Source organism: Geotrypetes seraphini, chromosome 10, assembly GCF_902459505.1.
Source record: "Geotrypetes seraphini chromosome 10, aGeoSer1.1, whole genome shotgun sequence".
NCBI lineage: Eukaryota > Metazoa > Chordata > Amphibia > Gymnophiona > Dermophiidae > Geotrypetes > Geotrypetes seraphini.
Window position 1 is genome coordinate 142,808,720 of NC_047093.1, and position 17,189 is coordinate 142,825,908.

At 46.2% G+C, this 17,189-nt stretch overlaps 1 protein-coding gene across 1 annotated transcript in view; it reads right to left on the bottom strand.

Moving 5' to 3' along the window:
• BRSK1 (BR serine/threonine kinase 1) overlaps nucleotides 1-17,189 on the bottom strand; it is a 62,821-nt gene continuing 45,632 nt past the window's right edge. The window contains exons 8-19 of the mRNA XM_033962067.1: nucleotides 16,850-16,996; nucleotides 16,443-16,474; nucleotides 10,385-10,549; nucleotides 10,105-10,202; nucleotides 8,896-9,046; nucleotides 7,649-7,709; nucleotides 6,336-6,885; nucleotides 6,185-6,233; nucleotides 5,322-5,445; nucleotides 5,045-5,225; nucleotides 2,333-2,422; nucleotides 1-515 (exon numbers count right to left, since the gene is read on the bottom strand). Coding sequence (XP_033817958.1) covers nucleotides 295-515; nucleotides 2,333-2,422; nucleotides 5,045-5,225; nucleotides 5,322-5,445; nucleotides 6,185-6,233; nucleotides 6,336-6,885; nucleotides 7,649-7,709; nucleotides 8,896-9,046; nucleotides 10,105-10,202; nucleotides 10,385-10,549; nucleotides 16,443-16,474; nucleotides 16,850-16,996 — 1,869 coding nt within the window. The 3' untranslated portion in view covers nucleotides 1-294. The remainder of the gene's footprint in view (nucleotides 516-2,332; nucleotides 2,423-5,044; nucleotides 5,226-5,321; nucleotides 5,446-6,184; nucleotides 6,234-6,335; nucleotides 6,886-7,648; nucleotides 7,710-8,895; nucleotides 9,047-10,104; nucleotides 10,203-10,384; nucleotides 10,550-16,442; nucleotides 16,475-16,849; nucleotides 16,997-17,189) is intronic.

The following is a 17,189-nucleotide window of genomic DNA, read 5'->3' on the forward strand; positions in this document are numbered from 1 at the left end:
GATGGGACAATTTGTTTCCTCTCTCCTGTGACTTCTTGCTGCTGGTTCTGCGCTGTTTCCTGCTGAGATTTCCAACATCCTTGTGGCCGAGATTCAGTTTTATCAGTGGTTGCTGGGGTGGAATTTTTTTTTTTTTTTTTTTTACTCTGTCCTGAAATATTTACAATCTTCACAGTTAGTGCCAGGGCCGTGTCCTATCCGCGCTCTGCCTGTTGCGGTCCATGCTCCCTGCGCGGCCGCCCGGCCTCTGCTCCGCTCGCGGAGGTGCTGATGTTGATGGCGGCAGTGGGGAGTTCAAGGCTGCGCTTCCATCCCGTTTGATGCTAGCACCTTTTTGTCCTTGGAGGAACCTCGACGGTGGTGGTGTGAGTGGTGGTGGTGGTGTGGTGGGGGTGGGGGCGGGGGCGGCGTTGGCGGCTGCTGCTGCTCGGCACCATCTGGCTCCGGCCGGCGTGAGCTCTGGCAGGATCTGGTAGGGGTTCCTGGGGGCCGGCTCTGCTGCCCGTTCTTCTCGTCTGTAGAGGAGAAGAAAAGAGGAAGATGGAGGGGAGGACAGAGGTAGAGAAATCAAGAACCGACTGTTCAATCTCTCGCTCTCTCTAGCCATTTCTATCTGTCTCTTCTTTCCCTGTCTCAATCTGTGTGTGTGTCTCTCTCTGTCACATTCTCTCTCCTAACCCATTGTGTATCAAATTGACTTAAGAAATTTAGACACCCAAATACCTCCCAGGGTTGTTCTCCTCTGCCCAGGACTATTCATGATTTGATTTGTCCGCTGATGATATCCTATTCTGCCAGATTCATAACTCTGATGGTCACCCCATGAGATGAGATGGTTCCACATTCTGACAGTCTCCCAACACAGTAGCTATGATTCAGTTCCACCTTGCCTGTCCAGAACATCACTAACTTATTGCCTATTTGGACAATCAGACCTTAGATAGCACTCACCAATCTTTCTGCAGCCGCAACCCTTGGGTGGTGCAGGACAGTAACGTTCTATGGAGCATCTACCCAAGTCACAGCCCCTAACATGGGTTCTGGAACCCTCTTTGGGGTTGTGAACCACCGCTTGGGAAGCTTTGCTTTATAATATTCCAGATCACCCTGAGCGCTTTGCTTTATAATATTCCAGATCACCCTGAGCGCTTAGATGAAGTTTTCCTGAACAGAATAAAGGTCCTACATGAGCTCCTCGGCACAGTCTGGCCACATCCTTAAATAGGATAGCTTAGGTCTGAGAAATCTAGAAAAAGATATCCCTTGGCAGATTTCATGCAATTAGCCACTAGGACAAAGTCCCTGAGCTGTTGGCTGACTCAGAAGGTGCCTCACAAGCTCAAAGTTGCTCAAATGCACTGAAAGAGCAAGATCTGCTGAACATATATTGAGAAGTGCCAAGGGAGTTTCTCATCCCGTTGAACATCTCCACATGTTGATGTGTACTTTCCTTTATCTCTGAAAGAACAATAACAAATTCTCCTAGGACAAGCAGGATGAGTCAGCCACATATGGGTGTTGTCCCAACAGCTCCCAATTTGCGGATAAGCTCTCCAATAGCTCAGGAGCTGGAGTAATTTATCCTGATCCCTAATGACTCCAAGAGCTGGCTGATTGAATCCATTAACTTCTGTGGCTCTTTCTCGTGGCAACATTACATCCTGACATTTTTTTGGACAGGCATTAGACCAGTGTCTCACAAACATTTTCTAACCCCAGCACACTAATCTCGGGGCTGTGTCTAGAAGGCCTCTGAGCATTCGCAGACGTCAACCGATGACATCACATGCATGTGCGTGATGTCATCACGTTGAAATTTGGGCATGCTTAGAGGCCCTCCAGTCACAGCCCTGATCTCGAGGGGGCCTTCCAAAACCCTGAAAAATTGCCGGGTTTTGAAAATTCCTCTATCTGGTAATCCTAAAATTCCATTTACTGAGGTACACTGGGGTGGGGGAGTCAGAAAGGAGGAGAGGCGCCAGATCCAGCAGTGACAGACTCGCATATATGACACACCCCTTGGCATACCCAGAATCTCACTGTGGCACACAGTTTACGATACACTGCTTTAGGCCTAACAGAAATCACAACCACAAGATAAAATTACATTGCAAAGAGAGAAGAGTATCCAGGGCAATTTCCAAGTTCCAGTACTGGTCCATACCTTCTGTGATCCAATTACAGTATGTTTCTAGTCAAATTGACTCACTCTTTTTTTTCTCACTCACCTCCCCCCCCCCATCTTGTCTCTCTCTCTCCCTTTCTATCTCTTTTCAGCCCTGTCCCTCCCTCCCAATCTCTCTCAGTCCCCTGTCTCTTCTTTATCTTTTACCTGCCAGAGCTTGCACTGAGGGCTGGTCATGTGTGCTCAAGAGCTGAGCCTGAATTGTTTCTACCACTCGTTTAAATCTGCGGCTGGGACCTGGGAAAGGAGCAAGAGCAGAGATCAGCAATGTAGCAAAATAAATGATAACATCAGAAGACCACCCAGCATATAAAGTATTGCAGTCATTCCAACAAGAAACAAGTCCCTACTCTTTCCAGATGTGACCCAAGCACAGCCAGAATCTGTAGTAATGAGGATACCTCCATCACTTCTGCTAGCAGGCCATCTCCCACTTTCCTCCTGCACATGGCTAGCAGTGGATTGTATTCTGAGTTTCTGATTAGCTGATTTGTCCGACTGTTCACTCTTTAACTCTGGGTTCTACCTTTGTATAAAGTAGGGTACATCCGCATCAGAGAGTTAGCAATGGATTGTATTCTGTGTTTCTGACTGGCTGATTTATCAGCTGTTCACTGATTGGCTCTGGCTCTAGCCCAGTATTTCTCAACTTGGTCCTAGAGTACCCCCCTTGCCAGTCAGGTTTTCAAGATATCCACAATGAACATGCATATACTTGATTTGCAAACACTGCCTCCATTATATGCAAATTTCATTCATGCATATTCATTGTAGAAATCCTGAAAGCCTGACTGTCCAGGACTGAGTTTAGAAACACTGATCTATCCTGTATACAGAGTAAGGGTCATCTCCAGGAGAGAGTTAGCAATGGATTGTATTCTGTTTCTGATTGGCCAGTTTATCTGATTGCTCACTGATTGGTTATGGGTTGTATCCCACCTATGAGATAAGGTACATCCCAAGAAGGGGGATTAACTACAAAAAATTGTATACTGTGTTTTGATTGGTCCGTTTGTATGATTGCTCACAGTAAGGTATACCCCAGAAGGGGGTTAACAATAGATTCTGTACTTCCAATTGGCTGGTTTATCTGTTAACTCATTGGTTGTGTACTGGAGCCTGCATAGGAGTTTGATCTGCAAGGGGTAGGAGCACTAGCTTCTGACTGGCTGCGTGTGAAAATGATAGAGGTTGAATTCATAGGAGCCAACTCTGCGTGCTGAGCAGCTCCAGTAATGAGAAAGCTCCTTAACCGCACCCAGGGAGGGGCAATTTCGTCCTAAAATCTAGGACGAAACGGGGAATGCCATCAGCTTTGACAACAAGAGCGATGGGCGTATTGTAAGAAGAGATGGTGGTTTTGATAATGCTGGAGAAAAGATAAGTGATAAGCAGAATGAGTAACTTCAAAGAAACACTATAGGGGGGTCAGTGTAAGCCCAAACTGAGAAGTCTGGGGGAAGGGGCAAAAGCATTCATGCACAGACCCTGATAATGAAAGCAAAGAACAGATTAGCTAAATCATTTAGAAATGGTAGGGTTACCATATGTCTTCCGGTAAAAAAAAAGAGGTCGTGTGACGCTGCCCCCAGGCTCTGTCCCCACACGAACCTCTTCTCCTTTCCTTCCATGAGCTTGGCAACACAGCCCCGAGTGCCTAAACCCAGATAAACCTCTGGGTTTTCAAAAACCACCCAGACAGTCCTCTAAAATAGGACATGTCGGGTAAATCCGGACATATGGTAGCCCTAAGAAATGGCATCTATAGCTAAGAAGAAGAAATTGTCCCCGCTGAGTCAGACCAGAGGTCCATCTTGCTCAGCGGTCCGCTCCCGCGGCGGCCCATCAGGCCTAGTGCCTGAACAGTGGTCCCTGATTAATTTTGTAACTTACCTCTAATCCCATCCCTATAATCTACCTCTACTCTTATCTGAAGGGTGTTTGCACATCACTGGCCCTGGATGATAGCAGTTGCTAGCTCTGGTTTAGCATGAGATTTCTGGTCACAGTGACAAATTTAGGACCATATATTCTTGAACCTATTTTCTTTTCAGATATATGTGCACTGGCAGATTCAGAGTATGTGGATTCTTTTAATGCACACATTTTGCATTTAAGAATTTTCAGGTGGTTTCACTTTGAAACTCTGCACAGAGGAGGTAGGTTAAAACTGAGAAAACACAGATGATGCACAAATACAGAACAACCAGGACAGTGCACCTGCTATGATATACCAAAAATGTTCATTGAAAAACAAGCTAAAAGCCAACCAAGTAAAATCGCACACAGCCATGTTTCGGCACACGCCTTCGTCAGAGGTAACAAATGTTCCGCAAAATAAGAGAATATAAATTCCAAAACACATTAGAGAAATAAAACTTTTAAAAACATGTCAACAAATAAACTGAGTTTTTACTTTTTTTTTTAATGCATCTTGGTTTTCTCTAAATATATTTGTTGACATGATTTTAAAATGTCAGTTGTACATGGATTTGTGTGATGTAATTTGACACTTACTTTCTATTTTGTCTTATGTTGTAGAACATCTGTTATCCCTGATGAAGGTTTGTGCCGAAACTTGGCCATATAGAGTTTCACTTGATTGTTTGTCATTAAATGTTTATGGTATATGATAGCAGGTGCACCATCCTCACAGGCTGTAGCTATGCAGGCTCTCTCAGATTTACCCCCATAAAAACAACAAAGCTCCTTTCTTCTTCTCTCCTCTCCTCGGGAACCTTTGATTCAATACACCTTTTATACATGCCACCACTCCTTGTACTGGCTGCTGGATGAATGAACTGAGTTGTTGGTCAAGGCAGATTCTCTATAAGTTGGCCTTTGCTAGTCCAAGCTCACCTGATATTAGTGTGAAGGTCACAGAATAGATCCCGTTCTCCTTCTGCGCTTCTGCCCCCTCTGAGTAGCTGATATCCACCTGGAACTTGATGGGTTTCTGGAAGACAGATGGTCCACCCGAGGACTTGTACTCTGCTCGGAAGCTGGTTTGTGAGACCACACTATGGCTCAAGCTTGGGATCTGCCAGAACATACAGAAGCATTCAGACACCGCTGGGCAGGGTCCAGTTCCCGACCCCCCTACCTAACATCTCGATCTCCCAGCCCAGATACTCACAGATAGGAAAGCATGGACAATGTCCGCCTTAATGGAACTCAAAGGCTTGTCTTTGATCACTACGAAAATCTGTTCCTCTTTATCTAAGTTGATGAAATTCCCAAACCAGGACTTTTTGGCAAGCCTGAAAGATAGAAAGAAGGTGAAGGAGCAGAGCTGGTGCAAGAGTATTGGGTCTCCTAGGCCAAATAGCTTTAGGCCTCCAATTAATTTTTAGGCCTTTCATGGGCTCCTCCTGCAAGACATCAAGACGGTAACTTGTAATAAGTGCAATTTACAAAATTCCTCCCCCAATCAAATGGGTCTGTTTGAAAATTGCCCATCAACGGTTCTTGCAGTTTGTCTGGCTATCAGGATCTAATGTCCTGCTTTGGCTGAAGCTGCTGACCTAGATGACTGCCTAGTCCTGCCTAATGGATGAATCAGTCCTGTGAAGGAGTGAGCAGACAACGTGGCTAAGAACGCCTTTGACAAAGGAGGCTGGGTGAGTTGGGGGAAATGGCTTCTCTCTGATATCTGGAGCCCAAGCAATAAGAGAAAATGGGTTGATTTACCGTGAAGTAATGCAGTCAGCGCCCTTGCCTAGCAGAGGATACTCCCTCCAGGGCTAGACTAGTGAGGCATCTCTGAGGTAGAGAGTTAAACCCTGCCCACCCTGACTTCTGCAGGAAGATTCAATCAAGAGTCATTCTTAAGTCTAGTAATGAATGAGTAGTAAAAGTGACTTTCTCCCCTTTTTTCCTCCCCAGGGTTCGACATAGAGCAAGAGACTATAAGAACCCTGATAGGGTCATCCCGGTGCCAGCTCCCCTTCCTACTCCCCAAAACTGCAAAACATATATTATTCCCAGATGATTACTCACTCAGGAGAGGACTCGGGTGTCAGGCTGGACATTTCTTCAGGTGTAGGGACTGGAGGGATAGAAAGATGCAATCAGAACAGGCCTCACCTCCTTCATGATACAGAGAGATGGACAGACAGACAGGGAGGGGAGTAATGGTTTTGGGACTGACCTTGCAGTTTCCGGCGGTGGAAGCGGGGTGACCCAAGGAAGCTGTTTTTGATAGAGTTGAGACGTGTCTTCCATGCCATGCCTCCGATGCCAGGACTGGTGGGTGGAGTGCCTCCAGGAGTTCCTGTTGGGCTGTCCTTGGGCGTGTGCACTGGGGTTCCCAGCGGGGTAGGGAGGGGGCTACCTCGGGGGGAAGGATGGGGAGTCACCTGTGTCAGAGGGACAGATTTGGTGGTGGATTTAGTACCAGGGAAGAACCGAGCAGGGAACGAGGGAGGGGAAAACAAGGGAGGGGAGAGGGCAGTGCGATGAGGTGGAGATGAGGAGGGCTCATGCTGGGGGGAGCAAGAGGAGGCGGTGACAGAGATAGGCATGGGAAAAGGGTTTGACTTGATGCTCTGCAGGGGCTTCTCTCCCAGGCTGGGTTTGGCCGGCAGCGTTTGGGTCTTCGGGTCAGCCTGATGTGGTGTGGCTTTGGACTGCCAGATGGCACGAGGGTCCTCCCCTTCGGTGGGCTCCAGCGGTGCAGGGGAAAACGTGAAAACTGGGCTCTGGGAAAGGGGGAGGTGACAGAAAACGGGCCAGTGGGCATTGAGGTTTGACAATGAAATGGCAGAATGGTACAGCATGACAAAGGCAGGGGCCTCAACTTGCTCTCCTTTGCGCACAGGCACGATCGCATCTTCCCCGCTCCCCCCCCCCAAAAAAAAAAATCAACCATGGACCAACCCAAGGCTGAAATACTGAAGAGTAGCTGGCATGACATCATCAGACGTCCTATTCCCTGAGTCCGTTGCATACTACCATAGAGAATAGTGGCCCTCTTTTCCAGCTCTCTACTGCCTCCTCCTTTGAGTTTCAAGTTTCAGATTTGATTAATCGCTTTATCTTTGCTAATCCTCTGGGTTTAACTAGTCTCAAGCCTTGAGTCCACTGCTTACTCAAGCCTGTGGATCAGCTCTCAGCATTAGCTGTTGATGTATAACACAAACTAAATTTTATTAAATTTAATTTAAACATGTCTCTATTCCCTGTACTCCAAAAGGTTTAAGGAGGGGAACATCACAAAAAATATTTGCTGGCGTAAAATAATAAAACCTCATTATATCCAATAATCATAAAACACAGTACCCATTTCAAAAAGTGGAAGTGAACAAGAGGGCTGGTACACCAGAGGGATGCTTTGATTCTTCAGCTCTCCTCTCCCTCACCTCCCTATCTCCTTTGATTTTGATTTAATGGGCTACATGACTGCCCTGAGTATGATGGCAAAAGGGTAGATCAAACTGAAGACATATTCAGGCATATACTTACCCTGGGGCTGCTGAGGGGGCTGGAAGAGAGGCCTGTGGAGGCACCGCTGACAGATCGTGACCTGAGAGAGAGAGGACAGAAAGATACCGGTCACAGGTTATATCTGAGGACCTAAATATGTCACCATAAATATTACACTATCCTGTATGATTCAGTTTGGGGGTTGTTTTACCTTTTTTTTTACTTGAATAAATATGTATAGGCCTAGTCAAAAATATTACTGATTACAACATACCGGTATATGATAAAATTGTGAGAAAAGTGCTGAGAACCCACATCTCTTGCATTGGAGCCGAAAGAGAAACAGGGGAACCATCACTGCATTTAAAGTGCTCCTGAACCAACCCATTCAAACAGCTGGTATCTTATCTGTCAATGTGAAAGTGAGCTGATTCCAACAGATCATGTGGAAATACATCAAATACCACCACGGCTCACGCAGGCCTGACTCCCTTTGAAATCACTTCCGGGTTGCGGGGCCAGGAAGTGATGTCAGAGGGAAAGCCAGCCTGAGCAGCAGGCAGAGAAGCTGCTTTTGCTGGATATTTAGAGGTATGTGGGAGGGAAGAGATGGCGTGAGTGTAGCAGGAGGGGCACCACTGCCCTGGGTGCCTCCCACCTCCGCTAGGCCACTGCATACAATATAATTCACTTGAAGGAGGAGTAGCTTTGGATCATTTGGAATTGAACAAAGTTTTCACTATGTCACATGAAGGGTTGTTCAAGTCCAAATGATCCAAAGCTGCTCCTCCTTCAAGTGAATTATATTGTATGCAGTGGCCTAGCGGAGGTGGGAGGCACTCAGGGCAGTGGTACCCCTCTCGCTACACTCACGCCATCTCTTCCCTCCCCCATACCTCTAAATATCCAGCAAAAGCAGCTTCTCTGCCTGCTGCTCAGGCTGGCTTTCCCTCTGACATCACTTCCTGGCCCCACAACCCGGAAGTGATTTCAAAGGGAGTCAGGCCTGCGTGAGCAACAGGCTACAGTAGTTGCCCGCGCTGGCGAGATGTTAAAGAGGTATGGGGGGCAGGGAAGGGAGGGTGTGAGCATGGCATAGGGGGCGAAGAGGTGCTGGCGCCCCCCCCCTTACTATGCCACTGTATGGGATTTATAATTTGATGCTCCTTGGGGGGGAGGGGGGTTGAGACATGAATCCATATTTTCTAGCACTGTTTGCAGAGTAACGTAGCCACATGTGAAGGACGCAGATGAAGGAGGTGAATGGGGGGAGAGGCTGGACTCACCTTTGACTGTGCTGAGCCATCTCTATAGCTCGCCGGGCAGGCACTGGAGACCCTCCATCCGTCACACTTAGGACTTCCATGGACTTTCTCTCAGGCCGGCGCTTCCCATGGCGGTTCAGCATTGGTGAATCAACACGTTTTCGTGGAGGGTCTGGGTTAAAGAGAGAGAGGTACAGTGAGAGGTTTTCCAAAATGGTGTCGGGCTTTCATTGGAGAGTTACTTGTAAGGGAAATGAGGAAATTCTCCCACCACTCAACATAGGTGAGACCTAGTTTGGAGTCTACTTTGGGATACTCACTCTAAGGGGATCATGAAGGAATAAAAGGAGGTCTGAGCCTGGAGAAAGGAAAGCCAACAGGTCACTGGAGGATTGCCATTGAATACATAAAAAGGAGGGGGGGGGGTGTCATAACAAAGATGGTGAATGGTAAGTCCTTCTCTCCAGTGGGGTCAGGGGCACGGGCTGTTCAGCTTAAATCACAACAGGGGAAATATTAAGAAGAACTTTTTAACCACAGAGGGAATCAAGTTCCAGAACGAGTTATCCAGGGAAGGATCAGATCTATATCACTGGCGGGTTTTATCACCAGGTTAGACATGTCTGTCTGGAAAAATGTATGCATCTGAATCCTGTCTGAAAGAAGGAGAAGTGCCAGATGATCCCTCAAGGTATCTCCCAGATCCAGCTTTTCTCTGATTCTAGATGATCTCCTGAGGTCCCTCCCAGCTCCATCTTTCACTGATTCTAGATGTTTCCCCAGTCTTCCAGCCCCATCTTTCTCTGATTCTAGATGTTTCTCCAGTCTTCCAGCTCCATCTTTCACTGATTCTAGATGATTCCCCAATCTCTCTCCCAGCTCCATCTTTCACTGATTCTGGATGATTCCTTAATCTCCCTCCCAGCTCCATCTTTCACTACTTCTAGATGATTCCCCAATCTCTCTCCCAGCTCCATCTTTCACTGATTCTGGATGATTCCCCAATCTCCCTCCCAGCTCCATCTTTCACTACTTCTAGATGATTCCCCAAACTCCCTCCCAGCTCCATCTTTTGCTGATTCTAGACAATCTCCTGAGGTCCTTCTCAGCCCCGTCTCTCTCTGATTCTAGATGATCACCTGAGTTTTCTCCCACCTCCATCTTTCTCTGACTCTAAATGATCCTCTGAGGACTCTTGCCAGACTTCCTGAGGTTAGGGAGTGCTGTTACCAATGTCATTCCTTGGAGGCAGATCTTCATCCTCACAGCTGGGATATCGTTCTTTGCGGTCCAGAAGCAAGTAATAAATCATCTTCTCCTGGTTCTCCCTGGAAGAGAGAGATTGCTAAGGATGGAAAAAGAGCAAGCAGGAAAACAGGGGAGGGGGAAATGTAGTGTATAGTGGGGTGGAGCAGCATTAAGAGTATTCTGCCAGCCCATAAGCTAATTCCTATTCATATGACACACCCTCCCTCCCTCCCCCCCCCTTCTCTCCTTTCCTGGAACTCACTCCTCATTCTGCAGGTCAAGTTTCAACCGGGTCTTGTCTCTGAAACAGCCCAGAGAGTGCATGCTGTCAAGCACATCAGGATCGAACTCGCTCACTGAGTGGATCCGGCCTATCGCCACCTTCCGCGGGCTGGGTTGTTCTGGCTCTGGCTCATTCTTACCCCCTCTGAAATGAGAACAAAAGGAATGGCAGTGCGCAGTGAATGACCTCTTTCAACCTGGAGATACCCAGCCCACTCAATGTTTAAACTACACGACTTTGGACTCGTGAATCTTCATTTCAACAACTTCAGAAGAGGGGACAGGAAAACCCAGGTGAAATTTTTCATTGTTCTTTTTGCATAATAAAACCCTCAGACATAAAGCACGTGCTAGCGTCTCTTAAGGCTCTGCCAGTCCTTAAATCCAACACTGTGGCTGCTTTATTCTTATATTCTAAATCTGCTCTTTCTGCATGCATGCATGCATTCCTATCCTTAGCCGGTGGAGATCCTGCTAAACTCTCAGAGGGAAATAGAAGAGCCCAGTCCTCTGACTCAAATCTCTTCTGGAAATTGACAGTGATAGAACTGTCGTGGCCATCTGAAATGAATGTGTTGCATGTGGAACTTCTCTACCGGTCTGTACCAAAGCCATTGCATATTGAACTGCTGAAGCCCAGGAATGAACATCACTGGGTCTACTTCCACAGCACTAAGTCTGTCGGGACTTTCTCAGCCGTAGCCTGAGTCATTAACAGCCAGGATCCATGGAAAACAACTAGACTGACAATATGTATTGACTTCTCCCCTGAGTCAGTTTTAGAAAGGGTGAATCTGAGTCCTTGGACACTATATCCAAATGAATGGGCTTGCTTTTCTTACTCTTGGGTCAGTGCTTCAGGACAATAAGAGACCAGCATGTCCTTGTTTCAGTGAGAACTGTAAGATTCCTTTGCAAAGGTTCTCTACTTGTCCTTCCACAAAGCATTCAGATGTACCACAGATAACAAATCTTTAGATCTGACTTCAGCAAGCTGTGACCTAGGGAAAACATCTATTTTCAGTCCTATTGTGCCATCTAGTGAACCTTTATTGAATAGCACCTGATCCTAATTTATTCTAAATGCAAGCAGACACCTATTGGCCTCCAGGGGAATGACAAATATATCAGTTTTAATTTATTTATTTAATTCGTTTTCTATCCTGTTTTCCACACAGAGCTTAGAACGGGTTACAGGTTAAATATACATAATATACAATTAACAGGTTACGATTTGCACTAGATTTGCCATAATTACAGTACAAGTTTATGATACAAGTTTTCATCCTAACTTGACATATACTAGGGGTCTAATACTAATTTTTTCTTGAATTACAAATTTATTCCCCCCCCCTTCTTTTTTTACTAAGCCGCGGTAGAGGTTTCTACCATGGCCCAATGCTCCAATGTTCCAATGCTCATAGAATTCCTATGATCGTCATTTAGCGCTCTGGGCCGTGATAGAAGCCTCTATCGCAGCTCAGTAAAAGAAAGCCTTACTGAAAGTGTACTGCTCACTTGAGTTTATGTTCTGTGAATAAATATATTGGTTTACTTTTACACTGTATGATATCCTTTATTCACTCTGATGTCTCTGGGTAACACTTCTGTCTAATCTTGCAAAATATTTGAGGGGTTGTAATAGTTTATTACATTTTCTCTTCATGCAGCACCACCAGTGCTCTAGCTAGGAAGGAGAGAGGTGGGGTGGAACCATCATAGGCACTAAACATGAAGAATAGTAAGCGGGGGGCAAGATGCCATCAGTAGCTGAGACAAGTGGGGAGGAAGAGATGCTTCCAGCAAGGATATAGTCACTTAAGATCTTTATTCTTCAGAAATAAAGGTGGTAAAACTGGACTCTTCACAGCCAGTGTTTCGGCATTTAAGTGCCTTCCTCAGAAGTCAACGTACGATGATTGCACAATAACTCAAAAAATATTATTTCACAGTCTCAATAAATTTTCCTGCCAACGCTGGAAAACGCTACATGGAGCAGAGGTTACAAACTTCTTGAGACTGAAGAATAAAGATCTTAAGTGGATATAGCCTGAGTGGAACCATCTCTTCCACCCAACTCTTTTTGTTTGACTGATTGCATAGGTATCGGAACGGGGGAGACCACAGGGGCCATAGCCTCCCCAAAAATTGGCAGTCAGAGTTAGCAATGGCTCCACTCCCCCACCGAGCTCCTTCCGGTCACTGTAATTTTAAATCTTCCGACAGCCGCCACGTAGTGTCACTGCAGAATGAAGATTTCTGGGGTCTGCTCATTGACGCTGCGCGGCGGGTGCCGGAAAATTTTAAATTACAGCGACCAAGGAAGGTAGGTGGGGGAGTTGGGAGCTGAAGAGAGAGATCGTGCCACAGAATTCTGCTGGGGCTAGGGCGGAGCTTTTGGGCCTCCCCAAATGAAAAAGTATCCTGCTGTCTATGACTGATTGCATTTGTTGTGGAGATTCCTTTCCGGTTCTCTTTTGTGGTATACTGCTGAGATAGCCGGTGAAGAGCGTGGTAACAGAACTGTGGAGTATAATAGTAGTAAATGTTTATACATGTATCAGTCAGTATTCAGCCAGTGGCAGCAATTGTTTTAAAATTAGACTTGGATATTCAATGCTGGGCACCAGATATGAATATCCAGACTCTTCCATGTACCTGGAAGTTACACAGATGCTGGACAATACTCAGTGCCAGCATCTGTATAGCTAACTGGGCAAATGTAGGACTTCTTTTAAGTACATAAAAACATAAGAATTGCCATCTCCGGATCAGAACTAGGGTCCATCAAGTCCGGTGATCCGCACATGCGGAGGCCCCGCCAGGTGTACCCTGGCTTAGTTTTAGTCCCCATATCACCGTATGCTTCTCAAGGGAGATGTGCATCTAATTTACCCTTTCTATGTTTCTATAACCATAAGGCTCTATGACATCATAATGCAGGTGTAAAGAGCCTTACCCTATAGGGAGAGGGCATGCAAATATTAAGAACCTTAACCAATAGGGAGAGGAGGAGATAGTGGATGCTGCAAATGGGAATACTGGATGGCCAATTTGGCCTTTATATGCCAATGTTTCTATGTTTATATGACCATAAGGCTCTATGACATCACAATGCAGGTGTAAAGAGCCTTAGCCTATAGGGAGAGGACATGCAAATATTAAGAACATAAGAATTACCATCTACGGATCAGGCTCTGGGTCCATAAAGTCCGGTGATCCGCACACACGGAGGCCCCGCCAAGTGTACCCTGGCATAGTTTTAGTCCCCATATCACCGTATGCTTCTCAAGGGAGATGTGCATCTAATTTACCCTTACCCGTATCACTCTATGCCACTCTTAAGGAGATGCGCATCTAGTTTACTCTTAAATCCTTGAACGGTGGATTCTGCAATTACTTCCTCTGGGAGAGCATTCCAGGTGTCCACCACTCGCTGCGTGAAACAGAACTTCCTGATATTCGTCCTGGACCTGTCCCCCCTCAGCTTCAGTCTATGTCCTCTTGTCCGTGTCACACTGGACATTGTAAATAACTTCTTCCCCTGCTCCATTTTGTCGAATCCTTTCAGTATTTTGAAAGTCTCGATCAGATCCCCTCGCAGTCTCCTCTTCTCAAGGGAGAACAACCCCAGTCTCCTAAGTCGTTCCTCGTAGTCCAGGTTCTCCATACCTTTCACTAGCTTCTTTGCTCGTCTCTGCACCCTCTCTAGCAGTTTTATATCCTTCTTTAGGTATGGAGACCAATGCTGGACGCAGTATTCCAGGTGCGGTCTGACCATGGCTCTGTGGAGCGGTATTATAACTTTCTCTGATCTACTCGTAATTCCCTTCTTTATCATGCCTAGCATTCTATTTGCTTTCTTTGCCGCCGCCGCACATTGCGCCGACGGTTTCAGGGTCCTATCTATCAGTACACCCAGGTCCTTTTCCTGTTCGGTCTTTCCCAGAGTTACACCTGACATACTATACTTGTGATCTTTATTTTTTCTGCGTAAATGCATCGCTTTGCATTTTTCCACATTAAAATTCATCTGCCATTTATCTGCCCACTTCTCCAATTTATTCAAGTCGCTCTGGAGTTCCTCGCTGTCCTTCTGCGATCTGATTGCCCGGCATAGCTTTGTGTCGTCTGCAAACTTGATGATTTCACTGGATGTTCCTTCTTCCAGGTTATTTATGAAAATATTAAATAAGATGGGTCCAAGTACCGAGCCCTGGGGTACACCGCTAGTCACTTTTTTCCATTCTGAGAACTTCCCATTTATGCCCACTCTCTTTTTTCTGTTCTCTAGCCATTTGCCTATCCATCTTAGTATATCTCCCTCTATTCCATGGCCTTGTAATTTCCTGAGAAGTCTTACATGTGGAACCTTGTCGAACGCTTTCTGAAAGTCCGAGTATACAATATCCCACCGGTTCTCCACTATTAGTTTGTCTGTTCACTGTCTCAAAAAATTGAAGTAGGTTTCGTCAAACATGATTTCCCTTTCCTGAAGCCATGTTGACTGGCTCTCATCAGGTCATGTGTGTCTAAGTGCCGGACTATGCTATCTTTGATCAGCTCCTCAACCATCTTTCCAGGGACAGCCTGGCACTCCTCTCGATCCTTTTTTAAATATCGGCGTGACGTTCGCTATCTTCCAGTCGTCCGGTATCTGTCCTGTTTTGATTGACAGGTTAGCAAGTTTTTGCAATAGTTCTCCGATTTCAAATTTCAGTTCTTTTAGGACTCTCAGATGAATTCCGTCCGGTCCAGGAGATTTATCACTTTTAAGTTTGTCGATCTGGTGGTAAATCTGGTCCAAGTCCACTTCTACTGTGGTGAGGCTGTCCTGTACGACTCCCTTGAACACTTTCACTGTGTCAGGTATTGTTGCAGTGTCTTCCTTTGTAAAGACAAACGCAAAGAAGGAATTCAGTCTGTCTGCAATTTGTTTGTCATCCTTGACGCACCCTTTTCCTCCCAGGTCGTCCAGCGGTCCCACCGCCTCCCGTGCGGGTTTTTTCCCTTTTACTTATCTAAAAAAGGGCTTGAAATTTTTGGCCTCTCACGCTATTTTCTCCTCGTAGACCTTAGTGGGACAGACCGAAGATCCATCGAACCCAGTATCCTGTTTTCAAAAGTGTTCAACCCAGGTCCCAAGTACCAAGCAGAAACCCAAACAGTAACAACATTCCAGAGATGAGATTTGTGATGTCATAATGCCGTATTCCACTAATGCCTAAGAGCCAACCACATCAGTGATGACACAATGGCTTCATTGTCCTAGGCTTGGCTCACATAAGAGCTGCTATACTGGAACAGACCAAAGGTCCATCAAGCCCAGTATCCTGTGTCCAACAGTGGCCAACCCAGGTTCCGAGTAGATACCAAGGAGAATACCAGATTTAATGCTGCTTATCCTAGGAATAAGCAGTGGATTTTCCCAAGTCCATCTTAATAATGGCCTATGGACTTTTCTTTTAGAAACCTGTCCAAACCATTTTTAAACCCTGCTCAGCTAAGTGTTTTTACTACATTCTCTGATGCACCCCGACATAACAGCTTGGTCATATCTGCCATCCATCGTCTCTCTACATCCTTATCTGTCCTGTCCAGCATCTTCCCTCTTAGTGTCCCTATCCACCCTTTTTCCAGAAATTTCCTGTGTCTATGCCCAGCATCTCTTTTCTGTGCCTTGTCCCTCCCCTCTCTGTCCCTTTCTCCCACAAACCCAAGTCCAGTATTTCTCCCCTCTGTCCCATGGGTCTGGCAGCGCACACATTGTAAAAGAAGAATGAATAAAAGAGTCAGGGGCAGGCCCTTTTATCAGGCGCTATATTGTCAGGGGCTTTTTTTGTCGGAGCTATTTTCAGTATGGGCTGATTTGCCAGGGCTTTTTTGTTGGGGTATTCTGACCTGATACCATTTTCTGACAATGAATTCCGCAACCGTCAGAGGGGGTACTCAATGGCACAGCCCACTTAAGTGCTGCTAAATCTCCTTTTAACCCCTTTTGCATATCTACCCCTTAGTTAATGCATAAAATTACTCACAGATACCAAGGATGCTTCTGGATCTGCTCCAGCTGTTAAGAAATCAAAAGTAAAAAGAAAAGGTTGACTACAAAGTCAGAGGGGAGCTTTTAATATAGCAGCTTAGTAATTTCATCTTTACGGGGAGAGCCTGGATTCAAATTGACTGCTGGCCATCTCTCCCATTCTGAGCGCAAGGCAAACTTTTTCACTGGTACAGGGGTGGGTATGGTTGTAGCTGCCATTCACTCGTATGGGGGGTGAGGTGAAGCTGGCACCAGGATGGGATTCACTAGTATAGAGATGGGGGCATAGCTAGCACTAGGGGGTAGTATTCCCTGGTATAAGGGTGGAGGTGCTCACGGGGTGGGGGTGGGGAAGTAGGTATACTGCACTGACTGGCACGGAGACAGTGCTCTGATACTCACGCTGAGTCTTTTCTCAGGCTCCACCTCGATCATACCCCGCAGCAGGTTTTGGCAGTCAGGCGGAATGAAGTGAGGCATGTGGAACACCCCACGTTTCACCTTCTCTAACAGCTGGCGCAGGTTGTCATCATCAAAGGGCAATGCCCCCTGCAGGTGGGGGGAAAAGACTGATTAATCAAAGCTGCTTTTGGATTCGGGCATTTCCTTGGGTTCCATTCCTGACTCAGCGATCATGAGTTACACATTAAAAATGCACCAAGCTCCAGTTTCTGCTTGATGACATGCTGCTTGCGTTGTGTGTTTTTTTCTTCTAAATAAAGAATTACAAAAAAAAAAAAGC